The sequence below is a fragment of the Perca fluviatilis genome, chromosome 8 (assembly GCF_010015445.1).
Source record: "Perca fluviatilis chromosome 8, GENO_Pfluv_1.0, whole genome shotgun sequence".
NCBI classification, from domain to species: Eukaryota; Metazoa; Chordata; class Actinopteri; order Perciformes; family Percidae; genus Perca; species Perca fluviatilis.
Window position 1 is genome coordinate 18,461,827 of NC_053119.1, and position 22,564 is coordinate 18,484,390.

The 22,564-nt window shown below is 39.4% G+C and overlaps 4 protein-coding genes across 6 annotated transcripts; 1 reads left to right on the forward strand and 3 right to left on the reverse strand.

Annotated features, from left to right (window-relative positions):
• Window positions 1–10: 10 nt before the first annotated feature.
• Window positions 11–10,293, reverse strand: ighmbp2 (immunoglobulin mu DNA binding protein 2). The gene is made up of 16 exons (XM_039809556.1): window positions 10,104–10,293; window positions 9,141–9,223; window positions 8,440–8,609; window positions 8,150–8,345; window positions 7,965–8,062; window positions 7,627–7,790; window positions 7,338–7,538; window positions 5,439–5,586; window positions 5,175–5,349; window positions 3,710–3,892; window positions 3,496–3,614; window positions 3,313–3,407; window positions 1,735–1,858; window positions 798–1,631; window positions 503–702; window positions 11–295 (listed from the first exon to the last, which is right to left on the reverse strand). The coding sequence occupies exons 2-16, from the start codon at window positions 9,215–9,217 to the stop codon at window positions 95–97; spliced, it is 2,985 nt and encodes a 994-aa protein (XP_039665490.1). The 5' UTR covers window positions 9,218–9,223; window positions 10,104–10,293; the 3' UTR covers window positions 11–94.
• A 65-nt stretch (window positions 10,294–10,358) lies between these two features.
• Window positions 10,359–15,668, forward strand: chid1 (chitinase domain containing 1). Its single transcript, XM_039809566.1, has 12 exons — window positions 10,359–10,759; window positions 10,958–11,101; window positions 12,342–12,474; window positions 12,558–12,602; window positions 12,723–12,829; window positions 12,917–12,978; window positions 13,097–13,186; window positions 13,283–13,384; window positions 13,495–13,644; window positions 14,484–14,564; window positions 14,658–14,700; window positions 14,821–15,668. The coding sequence occupies exons 1-12, from the start codon at window positions 10,655–10,657 to the stop codon at window positions 14,917–14,919; spliced, it is 1,161 nt and encodes a 386-aa protein (XP_039665500.1). The 5' UTR covers window positions 10,359–10,654; the 3' UTR covers window positions 14,920–15,668.
• gatd1 (glutamine amidotransferase like class 1 domain containing 1) lies at window positions 15,180–17,655 on the reverse strand. The gene is made up of 7 exons (XM_039809571.1): window positions 17,404–17,655; window positions 17,044–17,120; window positions 16,477–16,582; window positions 16,284–16,391; window positions 16,108–16,199; window positions 15,922–16,015; window positions 15,180–15,827 (listed from the first exon to the last, which is right to left on the reverse strand). The coding sequence occupies exons 1-7, from the start codon at window positions 17,450–17,452 to the stop codon at window positions 15,712–15,714; spliced, it is 642 nt and encodes a 213-aa protein (XP_039665505.1). The 5' UTR covers window positions 17,453–17,655; the 3' UTR covers window positions 15,180–15,711.
• A 76-nt stretch (window positions 17,656–17,731) lies between these two features.
• cd151 (CD151 molecule) lies at window positions 17,732–22,511 on the reverse strand. 3 transcript variants are annotated; one of them, XM_039809567.1, is made up of 9 exons: window positions 22,346–22,510; window positions 21,325–21,409; window positions 20,472–20,663; window positions 19,695–19,769; window positions 19,271–19,291; window positions 18,868–18,972; window positions 18,486–18,641; window positions 18,317–18,403; window positions 17,732–18,168 (listed from the first exon to the last, which is right to left on the reverse strand). In XM_039809567.1, exons 2-9 carry the CDS (start codon window positions 21,406–21,408, stop codon window positions 18,109–18,111), a joined length of 780 nt encoding a protein of 259 aa, XP_039665501.1. In that variant the 5' UTR covers window position 21,409; window positions 22,346–22,510; the 3' UTR covers window positions 17,732–18,108. The 3 variants fall into 3 exon arrangements, with proteins under 3 accessions (XP_039665501.1, XP_039665504.1, XP_039665503.1); XM_039809570.1 differs by lacking the exon at window positions 21,325–21,409 and having other exon boundaries at window positions 22,346–22,511; XM_039809569.1 differs by lacking the exon at window positions 19,271–19,291.
• Between the last annotated feature and the right edge of the window lie 53 nt (window positions 22,512–22,564).

Genomic DNA, 22,564 nt, shown 5'->3' on the forward strand with positions numbered 1-22,564 from the left:
ATCAACTTAATACTTTCAAACATTTTTATTGTTTAATCTTGTTCAAAAAGAAAAAGTCCCCAGGTATGTTAATTATAGAGTTGATTTGGTATCATTAACTTTCATTCTCTTTGTCTTTTTTTGGTTTCCTCTGTGATGACATATCTTTCAGTTTAGAGTCCAGTTTCCTTTGCAGATAGGCTTTCTTACTGGGGTCCATTGATTTGTCGCGCTTCCCACTCCCGGCGTAAAGAACGCCTTCTTTGCTTATTCTCATTCGAGCATGAGACTTGGCTTTATCCCCACAGCCGTGAACCTAAAAAGGGTTAACAGCATGACAATCAGATCAGAAAACCACAATTTTCTTACATTTAAGAAATTGATTTTTCACACTTGTGGTGAAATATCAATACACAGACTTTTAAAATACTTGGCATCATCCGTGCATTTTCAATACAGCGACATACTAAAAACCCACAAACCAAAACAGCTACTATTTGGTTAGGGTCTGTTCCTGTCCTACCTCTGGTATATGATGACTGAGACAATATTGCCTGTTGCAGAACAGGCAAAGCTGTCCAAGTGTCAGCACGGAAGCTTTACACTTGACAAAACTGCATACGCTGTCGGCCTTGATGACAGCGTTGATAAGTGTGTCAAAGTCATCATCTGGAACGGCGGCAGCAGCGATGCCGCAGGCGCCTGCCTTCATTCGGCTCTTTCCTGGGAGAGAAATGGTTAAGAGCTGAATTGTTGCAAACATATTGGAACAGACAGGTTCAAATAACACTTTAAAATTAGAGGATTCTATTACAAACCTTTAGCCAACTTGGGCTTCTTTAATGACTGGGCCTTAGCTGGTGGGACGTTGTTCTGTTGCTTTTTCTGTTGAGCATTTTCTTCCCTCTTCTGCTGCTCCCTCTTCATTCGCTCCAAATGTAAACTTTTGAGGTCTAATGGAGGTTGACACAGAGGCTCTATTTGGGGATTAGGGACTGCTTCTTCTTCCTGAGCTTCTTCATCTTCTTCTTGTCTTGGCTCCTCAGCTGGTGCTGACACCAGGGGCCTGGCGACAGTAATACACCTGTCTTTCCCCTCGCCTTTACTCTCATGCACGAGGCCCAGCTCCTCAGCAATCTGGTGGACCAGCAGGCGGTCATGAGAGTTAAACGATGGTGGGAACTGTAGTTCATTCTGATTTGAGGCCTTTAGAAAGCTCTCCACCTGCGCTCTGATCTCAGCATATCTGTTCTTCTTCTGCTCTTCCTCTGTCAGTGCGGTTATGCAGGACTTTGTGTTCTTCTCTGTACCAGCAGAATTTCCATTACTGCTGCTTACAGTGGACTTCTTTTGTTGTTGCTTGGCCCTGCTGGGAGGCTGATCTTTGACCTTCTGTTTGGTGGACGTGGAGCTGCTGGCAGACGTAGAAGTCTTTGTGTCTTTATGGTCGCGGGTGTAGTTTTGTGGCACGATGTCTCGGATGTACTCAAATGCTGTTCTGACCTCGCCAAACTCAGTCATGTGATTGATCAGGGACTTCAGGAAAGCATGATTCTGGACAGTCTGGGTGTCGCACACGACAGCGATGTGACGCCTCGCACGTGTAACAGCCACATTAATCCTTCTGTCCTCTGCCAGAAATCCAACTTCTCCTAAAATTAAAAGAATGAACAAATGAATAAATGAATGCTGCCAACATTCATGGTGTGGCAGAAACAAAAAAAGAGACCTCAGAGCAAAAGTAAAATAAATTACCCTTTCTGTTGGACCGAACTAATGACAACACCACAGCCTCTTTCTCTCTGCCCTGAAATCCATCCACTGACTTTATCTCCAGCTCCGGATGCCTCGCAGAAAGTTTCTGACGCAGAAGATCAACCTTAACAGAGATAAAAACATAAAAACATCACATCAATGAGTTATTTTGAGACACTTTAGATTTCTATTTTAACAGTACATTTTTTCTACCCTGGAAATCCAGACAAATATCAATACAATTATATATATATATTAGGGATGCACCGAATATAGGCATTTTCGGCCGAAATACTTTTATCACCGAAACAATACGGCCGAAAATGTTGTGATGACGCAAACAAAAACCGCGACCTGCACGTGTGTCAGTACCCGATCCGTTCCACCTGCAAAGCGTCTCCTAAGCAAAGAGGTTGAGACTGACCACGGAGTGAAAATAATGAAAAGTACGCTCTTAGAGTCTGTCAGCACACGTTTCACTGAGATCTATTCAGATCCTCTGCACTTCATCGCGACTGTACTTGATCCGCGTTATAAAGACCATTACTTGGATGCGGAAATAAAGCAGGGCGCACGAGAAATGATCCAGGCCGCGATGGATGCAGAGAACCCGCGTGGAGACTGAGACGGAGCAGCGCACGGAGCAGCGCCCAGCGCAGGAGGAGATCAGAGCGCAGAAAAAAAGACTTGTCTCGCTGCACCAGATGAGGGGCATGCACCCTCGTTGTCTGATATGTTCAGTGAAATCCTGCAAGAAAGTGCCTGAAATAATAATAATAACAACAATAGGTAAGCTATTCTGTTCTTAGGCTACTATATACTGTATGTGACTATCAGATTGTAGCCATATTTCTGCTAGATATTTTTTTAATTAAACTTTAATATTAATTTATACAATTGCAATGCCTTGATTTTAGTAAAGATAGTACACAGTCATAGTCATAAATGCAATGGTACTAATAATTGGCATAATTTCTTTCGGTGTTTCGGTTTTCGGTCTTGGGTTCCTCTTTTTTCGGTTTTCGGCCAAGAATTTTCATTTCAGTGCATCACTAATATATATATTATAATATAATATATAATATGAATTTGCTCAGCAAGTCACTCTGGCATTGAGTAATGATGCTCATTATGCCCTTGTAGCTGTGCTGCACCAATCACATCGTTGTATCTGATATAGGCGGGCCAAAGTCGAGCTAAACAGATGTTTAATCTACCAGTTAGCTCGGCTGGTAGTTAAGCGTATGGGGCTCTGGATACGTCACCCCGTGTATTGTTGTGATTGGTCGTAGTGTTAGCCAATTGCGTGCAGTATGATTTTCAAATGCATGCTTGGTGCCGCCCCTCGAGTTGGGCCATTTTCATTACTCAATGCCAGACCCTTAATCTTTCAGATTTGGGTCTGGATTTCCCGGCTACAATTTTTCATTTTGGGGATATTATTTTCATGTGAAAGTGTAAATCTTGTATTCAAAATATATGGACACTTACCCTATGCAATATTGCTTTGACACAGTACAGTAGTAGCAGTTGAGTTAAGATCTATTTTACAGTTCCTCAAATCAATCAGTGACTTACTTGTAGATTGTACGGAGCAATAACAGCGATGTCTTTAGCCTTAACCCCAGCTTCAGTCAAGGCCTTTATGTGCAGTTCAACAATGTCTACCTCACCTGAGGATAAAGTAAACTTACGGTTAGATCCCACAACACCCTAACTGTAATAAAATGATTATTATTTTTTACAATTAAAATGACTAACCTTGATTGCCTTTGGACTGCTCATCTGTGACCTCCATCTCACTCAGACCACAGCCCGCAGTGTCGATAAGAAGAAGTGGCGTGCTGGTCTCTTCAACGCAGGCGACTTCTGGTAAATCTCTTTTGCATCAAAGACATCATTTTAACACTTTAATGAGTTATCATTCACTGAAATACAAAAGTGAGATACTTTCCATCATCAAGCTTGCACTCACTTTAACAAGTGTCTTTCTACAGAGCTGTGAGCGGTTAGTCTTCCCTGGTACATCTCTTTGGAGGCCCACTCCATGATGGCCCTGTGCATGCGGTACTGAACTGTTAGCATACGTACCACTGAGTCCCCATACATTTGGATGAGTCTCTCCATGAGACTGAGAGACAAGCCTTTTGATGCAGCCCTGTGGAGCACAAAAAGAGAAAAATGTGCAGCAAACTTTCTGAAAACTTATTTCTCAATCAGCTTCTCAATTTGGCCGTCAAAGTCAAAGAGAACAAACATTTTCTGTCCTGATGAAGCAGATTAGCTGAGTTTCGGAGTGTTAAAGCTCAGAAAAAAACATCCCAACTTGTTATTTAAGAGCTAAACTCTGATGGTTACCTCCCCTTTCTCTGCTTTGCCCACCCAGAGAACTTGGCCCACCCATGAGAGAGAGACATCATGGCTTTCAAACTAGCAAAGCGGCAGTTGGTCAAGGCCACACCCCCACCCTCCACCTTGCCCCCCCTCTCTCCTCCTTAATAGCTACAGACACAGAAATGGCACATACTTATGGTGCGTTCTTTTTGTCCACCGAAGTCGTTTTACGAGTTGTTTTCCGGAGTTACGACCCGGAAGTTGCAAAAAGAACGCCCCCGAGGTCGTAATTATGACTCGTCAAGTCGTCTGAACTCAGAGGACCCCGAGCTCACTTTCAAAGATGGCTACGTCGTGCATCACACGTACTAAACATTGTGGTTTTCTACAGTTTTAAGCACTTTTGTCTTTGTTGTAACCAAATGAAGAAGTCGTACACATAGCACTGTATACTGCTACCTATAGGCATGTCGCTACAGTCTTATTAGGAGTTAAATACCGCCCGATTAGTTATTTTGTAGCTTGTGCAGCTTAGACGCTCGGTTGCTATATGACAACAACGGCTTTAAGCCGAGCCATGAGCAGAAAGCAGAGCAGTAGCCTAACGTTAACGTTAATCAAAACGTAATTTTCATGCATCAAACTGTGAAATATAGTTGTGTAATATGTCAATAACTGGGTGAATAGAATCCTAAATGTTACTAAAAATGTTACAAAAATCCATCTTTTCTCCAACTCGTAGTATTGTGTGACAAAAAGAACGCAACAACCCACGGTAACTCGTTTTCCGACATGGATGTGACGTCACACTCGAGCTACTAGTTGCAATTACAAGACAAAAAGAACGCACCATAAGTCAAGCTCATTGTGGGACTGGCTCTAGTAGCTGTAATTCTGCACCAAGGCAGAATTTCGGGAAAGAGACTTCAGATACAGTATTAGGGGACCACTAAGGCCTACATAAAAGCATCCAAAAAGCAGCATGTCATGGGACCTTTTAATGTTATGACGAAATACTTCACAGATGTTTTCATGGGTTTTATAGAAAATGTTTTAATTGTTGCCACAGGACAAATTATTTATCAAGAAATGCATTAAAACCTTACCTTTGTGATTTGATAGTAGGCGGTAACTGCTTGTAATCTCCAGCCAGAATGCACTTGCGCGCTCTGAGCAGGGCGATCCAGCAGCTGCTCTCCAGGGCCTGAGCACACTCGTCTATCACCACCCAATCAAAATGCCCTGCTGGCAGGAACTTCAGAGGGCCGTCACCAGAAGCACCTGCAGACACAGACAAGTGCTCTCTAATTGCCTTTTATCATCACTGCAAAGACTGAAGTACATTTTCTCCACTCGAGGCTAATACTGACCTGTGTTAGTTGATAACACAACATCCGCACTTTTTAGGATCTGGGCAATGGCTGTTGATTCCCTGGTTTTCAGCTCTTTTCTTAGCTCCCCTATTTCTCTTTTAAAGTTCACCCGGTCTCCTTTTTCACGCATCTTCTTTATTCCCTTCTGAGAAAAATAATAATATATATATATATATATTCCAAACCGATCAAGATGTCACACATTCTATTAGGAGCACACCAGGGTTATTATAGTAAACTAAAACGAAAATAAGCAGTGAAAAATATTTTTAGTAAACTAAAACTAAATAAAAACTAACACCAAGAAAATGTAAAACTAAACTGAAACTATAGTGCCAGGTTAAAAAACTAATAAAACTGAATGTGAATCATTTCAGTTTTAGCGATAATATACGACACAACTTTGTTAGTTTACACTAAAATTTGTTTTGCGTTTACGAGCAGAGGCCCGTTCCAGAAAGCAGGTTTAGTGAAAACTCTGAGTTTGTTAAGCCTGAGATGAGGGAAACTCTGGGTTTTCTGTTTCAGAAAGAGAGGTAACTTAACCTCAGAGTCAGTTACTATGGTAACTGAGCCTGTGAACCTAACCTGGTCGGGAGCAGGTTTTCTTCAAGAAACTGAGAAAAAAAGAACTCAAGTTTTTTTTTGAGGAAACTCATTTCCTCATTCATTCAGTCAGTCAGTCTGTATCAGGCGCATTTTAATGAAGTTTGTTATCTGCATGAATAAAAAAAACGTATTGGTTTATGTTAGGCAGATTATAAAACATTTTTTTCTCAAACATGTCATGTCCTTTTGTCGACGATCCCATTGATGAAAAAGCTGTATTAATTCACAGAGAGTTTACGTCGGTATTGAGTCCTGACTATAGATGTATTTTCATTTCCACATAACCAATTTGAGAGGTATTTTTTAAAATCACAGTCCATTAGATATGTAGATACCTTATCCGTCCTCATATCACTAACATCAACCATCGTGGACAGGCTTTAACATCCACGCAGATTCTTTGTGTCGCATTACGTTTTTTGCAGACGGCAGTTTTCTTTATTTGTATGCAGAGCTGTCAGAAAAGTGTGACTCGCTCTGAAACGTTTTTTAAACGTTTTTGTAGTGTTCACTGGACACAAACCAGTGAGAGCCATTAAAAAGAAATAAATGATTATACATTATAGTTCTGTTAATGATCATGGTGCTGCAGCCTCAGAATGGGATTAGTACTAGCTTACTTTTTCACCCGCATGATTGCACCTAAATGAAATTATAAGTGTAAAACAATTCCAGTTTTCACCAGTAATATTATAAGTTAACTGTTATTAAATATGACATTAATACACTGTTAATGCTTACGCATTGACTCAAGCAGCAATTTTCTCCCACACCAATTCTCTGTCTTGCTTTTTTAACGAAATGCATGTTCAAACCATAGACAGTAGGTTCAAACTCGCTGTATGTGCGCATGAGTATTTCCGCCGACCCGTTTGTTTGTGGTTGTTACCATGGTGAATCGTAGAATCATGGCTCCATTCATGCTGCCTTTTTATAGTGGTTGTGCACGCACGTAATCTTGATTGAACCAACTCAAATCAGCTCTTCTGGAACCGAAAACTCAGAGTTTCCCATCTCAGGGTAAATCAACTCAGACATCAGGGTTACACTCAGAGTTTGTTAAAAACCTCCTTCCTGGAACGGACCCCTGATCCGCTCAAATATATCACAACTACATATATAAAAACTAAACCTTTCTGAAAAACTGAAACTAAACTACGATTAGCAAACACACTCTGAAAACTAAGTTAAACTAAAATAAAATAAAAACTAATTCAAAATTCAAAACTATAACCTATATAATAGGTTATAGTTATAACCTTGGAGCACACACACTCAAATACTTACAATTGCTTTATCCATGTCTTTACGGATGTCTGCGATGATGTTTGCATTTTCACTCTGAGCAAGGATGGCGTCTAGTGAATGTTTCTGTATGGACTCCAGCAGTCTGGCAGGGTGACCTAGCCTGAGGACCTTTGCCTTGCACCGGGCTAACCTCTCCACTAAATTATCCACAGCCACGTTAGAGGGAGCACAGCACAGGACCTGCCCAAACACAGAATCCAATTATGAAAAGTACTGCAACAATAAAAGACAATGACAGAACAGGGTAAATGTAACTGAATTTCTGCACCTTTTGGCCTTGTTTGACTGCTTGCAGGATGATCTCCACCACTGTGGTGGTTTTCCCAGTGCCTGGTGGTCCATGAATCACAGCCAGTTCTCTCTGAGACAGAGTAAAGGACACAGCTTCTCTCTGGGAATCATCCAGGTTTGAGTTAAAGAATTTAACTTCATCTGATCAAACATGATAGAATATCCAGAATTAGTCTGTGTATTGTATGATCCATGCTGATTTGCAAGTTTTTGAAATCAGTGTATGCTGCATAGTTGTGTAAAAGCTACCAACAAGCACAATTACATAGAACAACTAGTTTTTGATAATATTTTGCTTTGTGAAGCGCGACTTGCTTGGCTGCGATTGAGAAGAAGGTTTTGTGTCACCGAAGAGAACATTTATTAGATTGGCAGCTGGTCCATTGCTGTATCCATTTAATGTATTCAATGCACTGCAAGCACAAAACACACAGAAAATAAGTTGTTACACGGTTTCCTAACTCACTTGTAACTGTCTTATATTACACAATGTCACTCACTTTTTCATTCGTTTGTAGGTGACGTCATTTGCTAACTTTAAGAGGTTGTGAAGAGCATCTGTATCAAAGCTAAGGCCATCCTTTGAATCGTCAAAGGCCACACTTATAGAAGCTTGGCTGACCCTCGTCACTATTCCTGTGCCAATCTGTGAAGCTGCGGTGCATCCGCCAGTGTCATACAAGCCAACAATGTCCCCTGTAATAAAAGACATAAATGTCACATTAAGCAAAATATGAAACAAAAGTAACAAAGAAACCCACAGATTAGATGGCTTATTCTTCCATCTCACCAGGTCCAAAGCTGTTGCTTGGCAGAGATGAGAAACCAAGATACTTTCTTGGCTCGAGGACGACGACTGTGCGACCATACAGGCCTGTGGACTGACTTCCTATCTGCAATTTCAGCAGGCATACTCCTTTATTTTGAAGATCCTTGAGAGAGATGTTCTCCTGCCATATCCTGAGGGCACAGAACAAATAATTTATAGTGACTGCTATCTACAACAAGACAAGGCAGGGAGATACTACCAAGTGCAATTATGGTAAGTGTAGGATCCCGTGTTTATGGAGCTTGACCCATACCAGGTAAAAAAAACAAAATAACTGTTGCTTTATTTTTGACCACTCTGTTTAAATCTGTCTCTTCCAAGTAGGGCTGGGTACCGAATTCAATACTTTTTAGGCACCAACCAAATTGCCTCTGAAGTATTGAGTATTGAAAAATGCCTTGTCATTCAATACCCAATTTCAATACCTAAGGAGTAAATTTCATGATCGTCAGTGAGCCAATAAGCATGCAGCATGCTTCTACCAAGATCTAATAATGTTGGTGATTGGCTGTTTAGCGGTACACGTTGTAGAGACACAGCTCACGTAGTAGGAGCTGAAAAATAAATAAAAAGATTTGTGACGTAATGTTGTAATTTATTTTTATTTTATAGCGTTGGTATCAAAAAAGTAAGTAACGCAGTCTGGATGTTATTTTACGTACCTGGTCTCCTCTATTTCAGCCTCCCTCTCCTCCTGTAGAAGCTCAAGCGTTTTTGAAACAAATTGTTCAATCGCCATCACTCACTAAAAAGACCCAAAAGATGACCAGTGTTACAGCACACAGATCCAAACCAACATATAAGTACTACTTCACTTAAGCTAAAGACAAACCAGAAGAGGTCCTACTTACTAACTACTGGTAACTTTTAATGCAATACAAATTCCAGGTCACATTTGATTGATAAAACGTATGTTGTAATTTATGGCTAGATTAGTTCTCCCATTAACGAGGGTGAATCTCAGCAGTGGTGGCATGTAACTGAATTTATTCAAGCACTATAGCTAGTATATTCATTTTATGCTACTAGTATATACTTCCACACCCACTAGCTGCATTTCAGAGGCACATATTGCACTGTTTACTCCATTTTATTTATTTGTAATACAAATTCATGGAGTGATTTTAAGTTGTAAACGTGCTGTACTACTAGAACATGAAATCTTGCATCCAATTACACTGAGTTATACATGTGGGTACATTTATGCTGATATATATTTGAACGTGTAACGTAGGCAAGTAACATTTTGAATTCAGGACTTTTAATTTAAGTGGAGTATTTTATTACAAATAACAATAAAAAGCCTGAATAATTTTTTTTTACCACTGAGTCGCACAGCCTCACATACATATTTCAATATTGTACGTCATGTTATTGGTAAATATATAACGTTACAGCCCCATGTTTTGCCTCTCATGCATTATCATTAGCTATATTCGATGGTTGTTAACATTACGGGTAATATATGAGGAACCACTAGCAGGGTTTAGCTTAGTATTATGTTAAAGCTTCATGAAGAGTTTTAATTTCCAGAAATGCTGACATGTTAGCTTGCTAACCACACTGCACTCGAACTAGCTACTTAGCTACTTTAGCTGCAGTTAGCAAGCGAGAATGACACTCACCCGTCAATGTCAGTTATCTGGAGAGGCAGAGGTTGAACTTGAAACTTTCTTGCTAATATATTCTATAGCATTAAACCATAGACAGTATACATTAAACCAGTGTGTTTGTTTGACTCATGTTGTCTTCTTTTATTGTGCTAGATTTTTAGCATTCTAGCTACACTGCCCCCTATCTGCTCAGATGACTAACGTTAACGTTACTCTTCGCTCACTCACACAAATTTTATTTTGAAAAACACACAACGCGGAAGTTACCCAGCTCCGTTGACGCGCAAGAAACACGTTGAGCTTATTGTCAATCAAACTGGCACAAACCGCCCGACAGTCAACACCAGGTTGTTTGTTATAAATTGTATATTTTAGCATTGTGAACGGGGCTGTTTTGGCCCGTTGTTCTGTGTGACTTCAAACCGCAGGAGGATATGCTGGTATTTTATCTACCAGATCTCAGTCAGGAAGGAAGTATACTTGCACTGCAAACCTGCAGACTCTGAGCTAACCTGTTTTACATGTAACTGCTTCATCACTCCTGTTCACTGCGTTTTTTGGAAATGAGAACGACATTATTCCTGCTGCATGCCATCTCATGCTGCTGGTTGGTCAGTGCCACTCTTTCAAAAACTGATGCAAAGAAATCGCCTAAAGCTGAGGCCGAGGTGAGTTAAACTTCCAGTCTGTACCTTGAAATGGGTGCGAGCTGTGTGTGCTGTCACAGGTCATACAGGTCCTCTAGTTTCCCTGGCATGTCTCTGGACTTACCTCCAGAATCAGGAAGAGGCCCTCATCATCGCCTGCCATATGTCAAGTCATGATCTGTCACTGAAATTGTTTTTTTATTCGATCTCACTGTTTAGACATCTCCATCTGAGTTGTCTGTGTTGGAGAGAGGCCTCGTTGTGTCAGACCCGCCATGGAAAGACATAGTGAAGGAGGAAAAGAGACACTGGGCTCACATCAAGAAAACATTTCAAGGATCAGTGCTTGGATATGTCACACCTGTAAGTCACCAACATATCTCTACACATCCTTGCTGCTGTTTAACATTTGACAACACAGCATTAAAGGATAGGTTCAGATTATTTCAGGTCTGTCCTAATGCTACACTCATGCCCACTCTGCCCATATGCAGTGGCAGAAGCAGTGGCAAGTTTGTTTATACAGCACCATTCAGACACAATAAGGCAATTCAAAGTGCTTTACAGGGGAACAGACATACATTAAACATAAGATGTTTAAGAAAACATTAACATTGGCTTTAATAGACAATAAAAACAAAAAGCAAAAGCAAGCAAACAAATGGTTACAGATTAAAAAGAAGTTATGTATCTAATTTATTGGAAAGCCGCAGTAAACAATAATGTTTTGAGTCCCCCTGATTAAAATGAGCTGACAGTTTAAGCATACTGCAGGCATTCAGGAAGCTTGTTCCACAGGTGGAGAGCATCGAAAACTAAAATCTTCGTTGTGTACAAGTAAATCAGATATGTATTTAGGTCCGAGACCATTTGATGCTTTATAGACAAGTAATAGGATTTTAAAAGTTATCCTTTGACACACAGGAAGTACATAGTCTGGCTATCACCAGACCAATCTCAATCTTTTAAGATTGAACATAAGTCTGGGGAATCTGCTCTGTATTTTCTCTGCACAAGATGCGTGATCAACGGGAATAGTTAAAATGACTCTGTACGCAAAAAAAAAAGCTGAAATAGCTAAATAATCGATTCTCAGAGAATTAATTGGCAACTTTTTGGATAATGAATTCATCATTAACACCTTTTTCAAGCAGAAATGCCAAACATTAGCTTATGCCCGGTCCCCCACAGTAAAGATTTTATGCTTTTCTTTGTCTTATATGATGGTACATTTTAGATCTGTGAATTATGGTGGCCATTTATTACTATTTTCTGAGGTTTATTAGACCAAACAATCTATTAATTAAGAAGATGGCAGGCAAATTAATCAGCCATGAATGTAATTGCTACTTCTGGCCCTTAACTTTAGAAGTTACACAACGTGACTGTCTCTCACGCTGTAGTTGTACAAGGAGCTTTAGGGCCAGTATGTGTAGGGGGAATGATTGCAGTGGCAGATAATTCTTTCAACATAGATATAGAAATGTAGCGGTTGTATTAAGACAGACTTAAAACGTTCCTTTAATGTGAACCTATTCTTTGCATGTAGATTGTTTTGAGTCTTCATCTCTAAATTACATGTCTTATTTTTCCCATCCTCCAGTGGAATTCTCACGGCTATGACGTTGCCAAAATTTTTGGCGCTAAACTAACTTCAGTGTGTCCAGTTTGGCTTCAGCTCCGCCGACGGGGACCTGAAACCTTTGACGTCAGTGGACTCCACGATCATGACACAGGTAGAGGACCAACGTCACTGACCAATGTCCAGTGGGAAGTGTTTTCTAGTGACTAATGTACAAGGGTCTTTTTGTCTGTCCAGGCTGGACCAAAGCTGTACGCAAGTCGAACAAAAAAGTCCGGATGGGTGAGTATATGTCCTCCCCACTGCCCACAACTCAGATCTGTTAATGTGTGCAAGTGCTTTCAGATCAAACTGTTATTGTTTGGTCATTTGTTTTAGTTGCTTAATTGTCTTTACCCTCAGTGCCTCGGCTGTTATTTGATGGCTGGTCTTACCAGGACTACATGAGCGTGCTGGGGAGTGAAGATGAAATTGAAGAGCTCGGAAGTGAGCTGGTGGATGTTGCAAAGGTAATTAAGTGTTGTGTTTATCTTTAACTCACTCGCAATAGTGTTGTGTTTATCCAGCGTCTGTCTAATGAAGCTGTGGCCTTGCAGACGGAAGGTTTCGATGGTTTCACGTTGGAGCTGTGGAGCCAGCTGGGAGGAAACAAAAGAAAGTGAGTTATTCTGTTAACACATCTGTATTACAACCTGTCCATCATTCTTTTTTTTTTGTCTGAGATTATTCAAGAAGATAATATAAATAATCAAACATGCAAAATGTTCTTCATACAGGGAGCTGGTCCATTTTGTGAAACACATATGTGAGACTTTGAAGGCTAAAAGATTAGACTGCATTCTTGTCATCCCACCTGCTGTGACAAGGTGAATACAATTAATTTACTTTCAAGGACTATAAATACTATATACAAATTGATGCTGACTTTCCTTTGCCTTTCTTTTCTTTCCCACCATAATCAGTGTGGGGCAGCCGGGTATGTTTGGCAGGGAGGAGTTTGAGGAGTTGGCCCCAGTAGTCGATGGATTCAGCCTCATGACATACGACTACTCCAGCGGTGCCAGGTGAGTGTCACAGACACTTCATTGTGGTAGAAATGTTTTAGGTAGTGACATGATGAGTAGAGTAACAATGTTCTAAATTATCTGGGTTTATTGTTTTTGTTTTTTAATAGACCGGGCCCGAGCTCCCCCCTGCCCTGGATGAGAGACTGTGTCCTCCAGCTTGCACCCACCACTCAGTGGAGGCAAAAGATCCTGCTTGGACTCAATTTGTATGGCCTTGATTTTGCAAGCCAGGGAACAGAGCCAATCCTGGGAGGAAGGTAAGATAATACTGTGACTACTGCTGGACTAATTTATTTACATTTTAGCAATACAAGTTTTATACATTTCAAACTTTAAAAGAAGACTCCACCGATTTAAGCTTTTTTTTTTTTTTTTTTTTAAATATGATCAAAATCGATGCAGCAGAACCAGAGATCTTCTAGGCATTCTTCTTTCTTGTCAAAACTGGCGCCTACATTACCCACAATGCAACTCAACTAACAACAGTTTGGTAATAGATATGCTAGTAGTGCTAAGCTAATCTAGCCTCAAGCAGAGATGAGGAGCAGGCTAGACAGGTCTGGTAAACTCACTTCTTTCTAACTCCACATCCCCAGATTCTTTGTTATCAAACTTGTAGTCTTCTGCCCCAATCAACACTGACTCAAGTGACATCACTTGAGGACATTTTATCAGCTTTCGCAAAGCACCCTCTGGACCCACAAAAAGGCTTTATACTACTTTTTTCCCCCATATGCAGCAGTATTCCCCAAACCTGACTTTGATGGATACAATTAGTGGAGTTCCACTTTAAAAACCCTGAAAATATTCAAATAATTTCTTAACAAAGTATTCATAACCAAATAAGCAACAATCAACTTTAAAGTTTAACTCTTTAAACTGATTGGTATTTTACATAATCTTTTCCAAACAAGACCTTGACTAGCCAGTGAGAAGAGCAGCTACTAAAAACATAAATCTCTCAAGTAAAATAAAAACATTTTTTTCACAAGTTTTGTGGTATACAGTAGCAATAATCCATGACATTGTAGTAAAAGGCTGGAAAAAAATGAAAATAGGTGTTCAGGGTCTTAAACTTGTCTCTGATTTCCTGCAGGTACATTGAGATTTTGCGAGAACACAGGCCAAAACTTCTCTGGGACGAATATTCTGCAGAGCATTATTTCAGTTACAGGAGGTACTGATTTAATTACACTTAAAGTCAACAAATTATGGCTTGAATCTTAAACTTCCAACAGCAAATTTTAACGATCTGTGACATTCATTTCAGGAACAATGCAGTTAAGCATGTGGTGTACTATCCGTCACTGAAGGTGAGTCTTTTGCACATTTAAGCATTTTATGAACATCTGCCTTTCACTTTGTTAAGTGAAGTGTTTTCATTATGTTTACTGCTACATGGGGAGATTAACATTATTTACATTCTTTTACAGTCAATCTACCTGAGGATCTCTTTAGCTACTGAACTGGGAACAGGAATTTCCTTATGGGAATTAGGACAAGGACTGGACTATTTCTATGATCTCCTATGATTGTTGGACTTGATAGTGAAACCTGTGGACCATCAGCACTGGATGTTTCTTTGAACACGGAGCATAAAAAATTCAAACGCTGTATGCAGGTATTATTTTTCTGGGGTTTTTTTTTGTTTCTAAGTCACATGATCTCTGAAACAAGCCGTTGACAGGATTTAGTTAAGACTCAACTTGTTTGAGGGTCATGAGTGTCGAGAAATCTTCTCTACATGAACAAATCTGGAATTTGTTGATTCAAACGACACTAGCAGCAGACATGAGGTACTTCAGTATGTTTTATTGATTTTCATTGATGTTGTGAAACATTTTCAACTTGTACAGTTTAGTCAGAGTGCAGTGACACATCTCCATTCAACAACAGAAGGTGCATGATCGTCAATATGTATAACGTTTAAATGAAGGGTTATATTCTTCTCTTGTTCACGTGCCACACACATCTGCAGCCTCTCATCAGACATCGTCTGCTGTTTTGCTCAAATATTTCTGCTCTTGGATGCAGCCTTGCTTGCTGTGAAGATGAACCCTTCTCTGGCTTTGAACATCCTCAAAACTACATCTGCCTTTTTTTTCTCATTTTTATTTTCGTATCAAGACATTTGATTGTGTGGTTTTTATAATAACAGCATTGAAAAGTAATGAAGTATTTACAGTGTTGCCAAACATCTGTTCTAAACCCAGCATCTTCCAATATCTGTCTGAGATGAACGTTTGTTTTAATTACATGAATATAAATGTGGGACAACTAAGCAGTTTAATTTCAGTGCTCCTAATGTTAACATTTTCTATTTTTTACTTGGCACTAGAGAGCAGGATCAGATTATTTACAGCAAGTGAGGTTGACTGCATATTCTGACCAGTTATTAGGTGTTTGTCTATGACTACATGAACAGAATCTTCTTGACTTGCTGGAAAACAAAGAGATAAACATAAAAGTTGTTATTTATTTTTTAAATGCTGATTAAGTATTTACCAAATTAGTATCTGGGCAGGTCAACTCACCTGTGTACGATCCACCACTGTCTTTCACAAAGTCTTCCACGACTAAGGGTAGGTTGGCAAAGTCAGGCCTCCGCACCAGTTCAAACACTGATGGCTTTGAGCAAAAACAGTAACTGTTATTAAACCCATTGATCACATAATGATATTTGGGTATACTGCCTTCACATTTAATTGAGGAAGACTAACCCCTGTTAGGCTGTAGTCACTGAAGATCCACCTCTGTCCCTCAGTGGCACAACAAAGCGCTGAAACTCCTTGTCCCACTGCACAAACAGGCTCTGCACACAGAGAAACAAACTAGTCTCTACACCAGACATATAGATTACATACTGACTGCTTTTTAAAAGTAGCCCCACACTCACTTTGGTGAGAGATGAAGTGTGTGAGAATGCGGTGCAGAGAGCCGCTGTGTGCCAGGTCATTTAGCGCTCCGGGACAGTCCGGGATGAGAAGCGCCTGGTATCGAGCACCTGGAGAGGGTCATCATGATGTAACTGAGTCCAACCGACAGCATACACAAAAACAGCCAAATGACCATGAAATTAATATTCTCACCATCGATAGATTCAAGTTTAGCAGGTGTTGCGTAGGGTTTTACGTTGAAGTCCTGCACCCATCTAGCAGTGCTTTCATCAACTCCAACAAAGTCTATTGGCTTCCCCTGCAATTCAAGAAAACATTTAGTCTCATCTCAGCTCTCTCATAATGTTGTCATAACATTCTTACGTTCTTATTTTTAGCACCTTTTAAGGAACCATTCTGCATAATTAGTTCTTTTACTTTTCATACTTTAAGTACATCTTGAATTCAGGAATTTTACTTGTAATGGAGTATTTGTAGACCATCATATTTTTTACTTCAAGACAAAATGAGTAGGGATTTCCTAAAAAACTATGTATAGACTTACTAAACGCAGCAAAAGTGCCCTCTTGGATGCCCTTAAAATTGAGAAAAAAATTATGTAGTGCCACCTAGGCTTCTCTACATGCTAGAAAACTTTCTGCGCACTGTGCTGCATCCAGCTTGTGCCCTATTTGTATTTTTCGCTCCTGCCCCTCAGACTGCCTGGGTCGGCCACTGACTGCAAACATATTTACTTTGTTGGGTTAGAAATAGTCTTACCCCAGGCGTGGCTGTCTGGAGATTAAACACTGATGCACAAAGGCTGAATGACTGATGAAAAGACGTTGCTGACACCCCTGAAGGAACAAAACACACCAGTTTAAACAGCATCAGAGAGCTCAGTGGGCAACAGAAAACGTAGCTTGATTGTTGGTCTAAACCGCGGTGAAGACTTCTCTGGATCCGGAGTGAAGGTCTGTCGAATACCCAACATAAAACTAACTAGCTAACAGGTTAATGGATAAAGAACTAACGCTAGCTAAGCTTTAATTGATACATAGCTGTCAGTAAATTCAGTACTACACTTTCTAATGATCACTGTGTTATTCACTACATTATTAACTGGTACAATGGACCCACCTTGAGGAGACGCACTCGCCACAATCAAACAAGTCGGTTTTGCAGACATTTCATTTATGTCCGTGTTCCGTCCACGTTAAATATTTGTATATTTTAAGAAATCAATAAGAAGATAATTGTGGGTGAAATCACGCAAGGGAAGTCCGCGAGGAGGAAGTACTGTCAGCTGACAACAACATCCGGAGAAGATTTCAGAATAAAGGTTTACTGTCAAAAAACAATATGTGAAAGCATAGATATACTGTATGTGTGTGAAAACCATGTGGAATCATGAATGGCAATCAATTGCATTTGCATTTGATCAAACTATAAAAAAATTAAACATTTGTTCATATAGTCATTATTTAATTATGGTAAACACTGTATGTTACATTAAAAACTAGATAAACAACAAGACCAACACTGACTGCAAATGTAGCCACAGCATGCTCATATTTCCCTGCTCTTTAAAATCATAATCTTAACATAAAAGGGAAGTTATGTAAAGCATGCTATGGCATTTTGTAGAAAAAGCACATTGCTGCCCAGCAGCATTACAGCAGCTCTAGTGTGTCTAGTTTGTATTTTGATAATCATCACGTCATAATTTGAGTTGGCAACTTCACAGCATCCACAACTGTGTGAATAATCGGGGCTTTAAAAAAACCTAACCAAACTTTCTACAATTCATGATGTGACACATTTTCAAACGAATAAATAAAAAAATCAGTACGGATCTTCATTCAAATTTTGATAAAGGCAGCATGTAAACATCATCCCCACAAGCTGAAAGGAAAAAAAGACAGAAGGAACTTGTCAGTTTCACACTGCACATTGAAACAACCATTGTTCACAGTTCATCTGCTGGCATTTTGCACAACGTTAAAAGAGATGTACATATTAACTTGTATTTTGCTAAGTGGGAGTGCTTTACCTGTAGAAATGCAATCCCAATGCCCACTGCACCGAGAATATACAACTGTCTCAGGATGAACTCCTCCAGCTTCATAATGCAGCCTCCCTAGGAGCATGAGAGAGGAAATAAATTAAGATGTTTTTATAATTTAACGTTTATCCACAGCCAAACAGACAGCTCTACCTACCTCCACCTTGTAGATGTTGGAGGGATGGTCCCTGCGGCCACAGAGGTCACTGGGACTTTTACAGCAGCTATCAGGAACAAGCCGCTCGTTCTCTGCTGCCTGGATCCACACACAGGCTCTCCAGTCTGAGGAGTTGTGACTGCCACAACACTTAAACTGAGAGGGAACCGGTGCAGAGAGGGAAAAATAAAATAAAAAATAAAAAAACGAGACAATAGTGACTAACATTGGACTGTATTCACATGCAGGCTAAACTGTCATTTCAAATGTAACATTATCTGATCAAACTGACACTTGACACTGTGGTCATTTCAATGGCATTACTTTTTGTCAGCCTGGCAGTTAACTCAGCTGTGATTTAAACAAAGTTTCACTTCCACACCTCCTGCTGAAGTTTATCCACAGCCTGCGTGACGCTCTCCTCCCCCGGCTGCTGATATTTTTGCTGCATGGTCACCTTCAGGTTTTGTCTGAGCTCCTCATCCAGCTGTGAGACAGAAAGCAGCACTCAAGCAAATACTCAGGAGAAAATCAGCTAATCTCCCATCAATAAAAATAGCTGCTGGTCAAGTTTCTTTCCTCCCCTGTAACATTCCTCTGTACCTGTGCAATGCCCTCACATAACCCCAAATATATGAGCTCCTCTGGCCCTGCTCTATATGAGCATTCTTCAAATACATTTGTAAATAAAGATAGTTTTGTTGCTTGACTGACAAAGTGCAAACAAACCATTTTATATCCAGCTGTTAAGAAAAACAGGTGGATATTAAATGGCAGCAGATTACCTGGTAGCAGAAAGGGAAACACTGGAGCAAGAAAAGGGGGGAGAAAGAGAGGTGTAAGAAGGATGGAAAAACAAATGACAAATGAAGAACATGCACAGAGAGGCATGCAGAGAAGATTTCACAACAGAGTGCAGCAACTGAGGCACATCATGGGTGGTAGAAAAGATTTAAATAGAGATTATGGAGAATGGTGTTTGCAATCACATTAAGGGATTGTGGAATGACAAAAATACACATAACATACTTACAGAGAGAAAAGGAAATGTCAGATTTGCAATTGCTGCAGTGAGATTTAAAATCAGTGGTAGCTAGTAAAGTACAAGAACTTACAAAGAAATAAGGATATTATATTGGACTAATATCTGTCACTATCATTTTGTCAAATATAAACAAACATATACAAACAGAAGGTAAAGCACTTCACCTCTTGGTAGGTAATGTAAGCCAGCATACCAGCAATGATTTCCAGCAGGAAAATACAGAGCAACAAGACCAAATACTGTTGAGAAGGGACATGAAATAAACAAAAACACAACTGTGAATAAAAATTGAAAATGATCAATTCCAGCATTTTTCAGATAGTATTTCAGTACATTTCTGTGCTAAAAAAATGACAAAATGTTTTTAGATATGTAATATATATAGATATATAACATTAAAAGTATGAATAAAAGTAATAAAGGTTTTACTCCAGAGATCAAACTGTGGTAAAGGAAGTTACTCATTACAAAGGCCGTGGTAAATTTAGAAATAGACATAACGTCACAGAGCAGTTTTGCTTCTATATTATATCCTCTCACTTGTGTCTGTCTGTCCGTCTGTCTGTCTGTCTGTCTGTCTGTCTGTCTGTCTCACAGACTCCTGCGCCTGTGATGCCCCTCATTCCTCTGGCATGAGCTGCACTCTAAATCTAAACTCTTAAAGACACACTGCGTGACTTTGTCTGTTATAGCTGACACCCATGCCTGTGACCTAATGAGCTGCACTGAATGCAGGCATACAAGACAGAAGGTCACTAAGGATTAACTTTCAATACATGTAGACTCAGACCAGGTTGTGTGTATAAACAGGAACTGGAACTGGAAGTGTCTTTCCTTGCTTTCTGATTCCACATAATTAAAAGTGGTTTTATAGCTTTGGTGGAGTGAAATAAACATTTCTCTGCCAGAGGGCAGTGTTTTGTGTGTCTGATCCATCTTACCACAATCAAAATACTCTTCATCTCCTTCAGAGTTGCACAGCATCCGATGATCCCGGTCACTATTACAATGAGCCCTGCAGCTATCAGAATATAAGCTGAGGCTGAGTAGAAGCTGGAGTTTAGTAAGCTGATGTAGTCGCTCTTTTCCATCAGAGTCCACACTCCTACTGCCATCACAGCCCCTCCTGCCAGCTGGAAGAAATACCGTTGTTAGTCCAACTCAAACCAGATGCACATATTAAGACTGCACCACATAATTTTTTGAAGGCTCCTAAAATGTGACAGTGATGCAAACATGACAATGCCTCATTCTATCTCTGTCAGCCTCAAGAGACTTTCAACTAAATACATTTTTGTATCTGATGCACATAAATCAGGGTTTCACATCTGAGTGCATATTTAGTTTTACAAGGACTGATTCAATCTACTCTTAAAACCTAAAATTAGGAACATGAAAGTTAAGAAAGTAAAAACTGAAATTAAATTTTATGATATATAGATATATTGTAGGATTGTCTGAAGTATGTATTGTAGCTTTTAGTACACTGCAGACCCAAAATCATAGGATAAAATGTAGTTAATAAAAACTACCGGTAAATAGAGCATATAGAATATTACACATTTTGTATAAAATATACGTAAGGAATAAGTTGTTTTTTCAACCGTGAGAAACAATAGAAATTGTGCGAGCTGTGAAATGAGTCAGTGTCATAAAAGTAAAATCTGCATTAATATCTGTTAATTATTACTACTAATAGTAGTAATAATTATCATAGTAGCCAATAGAGCCCTTAACTGAGAGTTTTTTTGTCTTAAATACAGATACAATCTTAACACTGCCTTGTTAGCTTACCCAAAAAAGAATGTTAAAGAGAAAAAGTAAATATTTCAGACAAATTGTCCCACAGCTGAGTGTTTTTTCACCATGAACTTCCATTCTGAAATGAAAAATGTACATGTTAGTACACTGCAGGTTGATGTACATACAGGGAAAGCATTGCCAAAAACACTTTCTAGAGATTAGGTAGCAGCTGAATCCTGAATACAAGATGCTCAGAGAGCAGGCCATACCCTTCAATACTGATTATTATCATACAATGTATTATCTTTATACTTGTATGGCGGTGAGCTGAATCCATTTAGTGCTATATCTGATTGAGACTAGTCAGTTATGGTATCTTTACTGGGTGGAGTTCTAACACAACTACAGTATACATGTCATTTTTAAAGTTTCAAATGTGTTAGCTTTGAGTGACATTAAACAGTAGACCAAAAACGAAATGTGGCGCCTTTCAAACTTATGAAAAGTTGGTATAACAGAGCAATGGAAAGAGCTCAAAAGATTAAATCAAATATGTTGTGGGGAAAACACATTTGTGAACTTGTGTCACATGCCATGCAGCAGCCAGATATACATGTCCCCCATCCCTGTAACTGAACCTGATACAGTCATATACCATTGACTTTTAACTCTTTATGAATTAGTCTGTTTTTATCCTAACCTCAACTGAACTTTCCTCTGCTTCTATTTAAAAAAAGTTGACTCTGAGCATCATGAGGGATAAGTGATCACTCTCTTTTGTGTATATATATATATATATATATATATATATATATATATATATATATATATATATATATATATATATATATATATATATATATATATATATATATATACACAAATCAAGAAAGAGTAAAGGGACAAAAAAATAAATAATTTAACACATTAAAAATTGAATGACCTCAATGTGTAAATGTAATTGTCCAGTAGCAAAACAACATCTCCTAATGGTCATAATCAGAGTTATTTTTAACTCATTGTGTCATGGAAAAACTGCTCTCCCTTTCCGCTGAGGCTAAAATACTCCTACCTGATTTTAGATGTTGGGCCCTGAAGGATGTAGATTATTGGGGTAACGTCTTCCCAGATCCCACCAACCCCAGTGTCAATGAGCTGCTGTCTTTGAAGGTTAACTGCAACAGCGTTAGTTCTCACTCAGTTGACGCTCAGACCGGAGCCTCCTACTCAAGGGTCTGTCCTCTTTTGGCACAACAGGCAGCTCAACCCTTCACAAGCTGTATAGAGTACA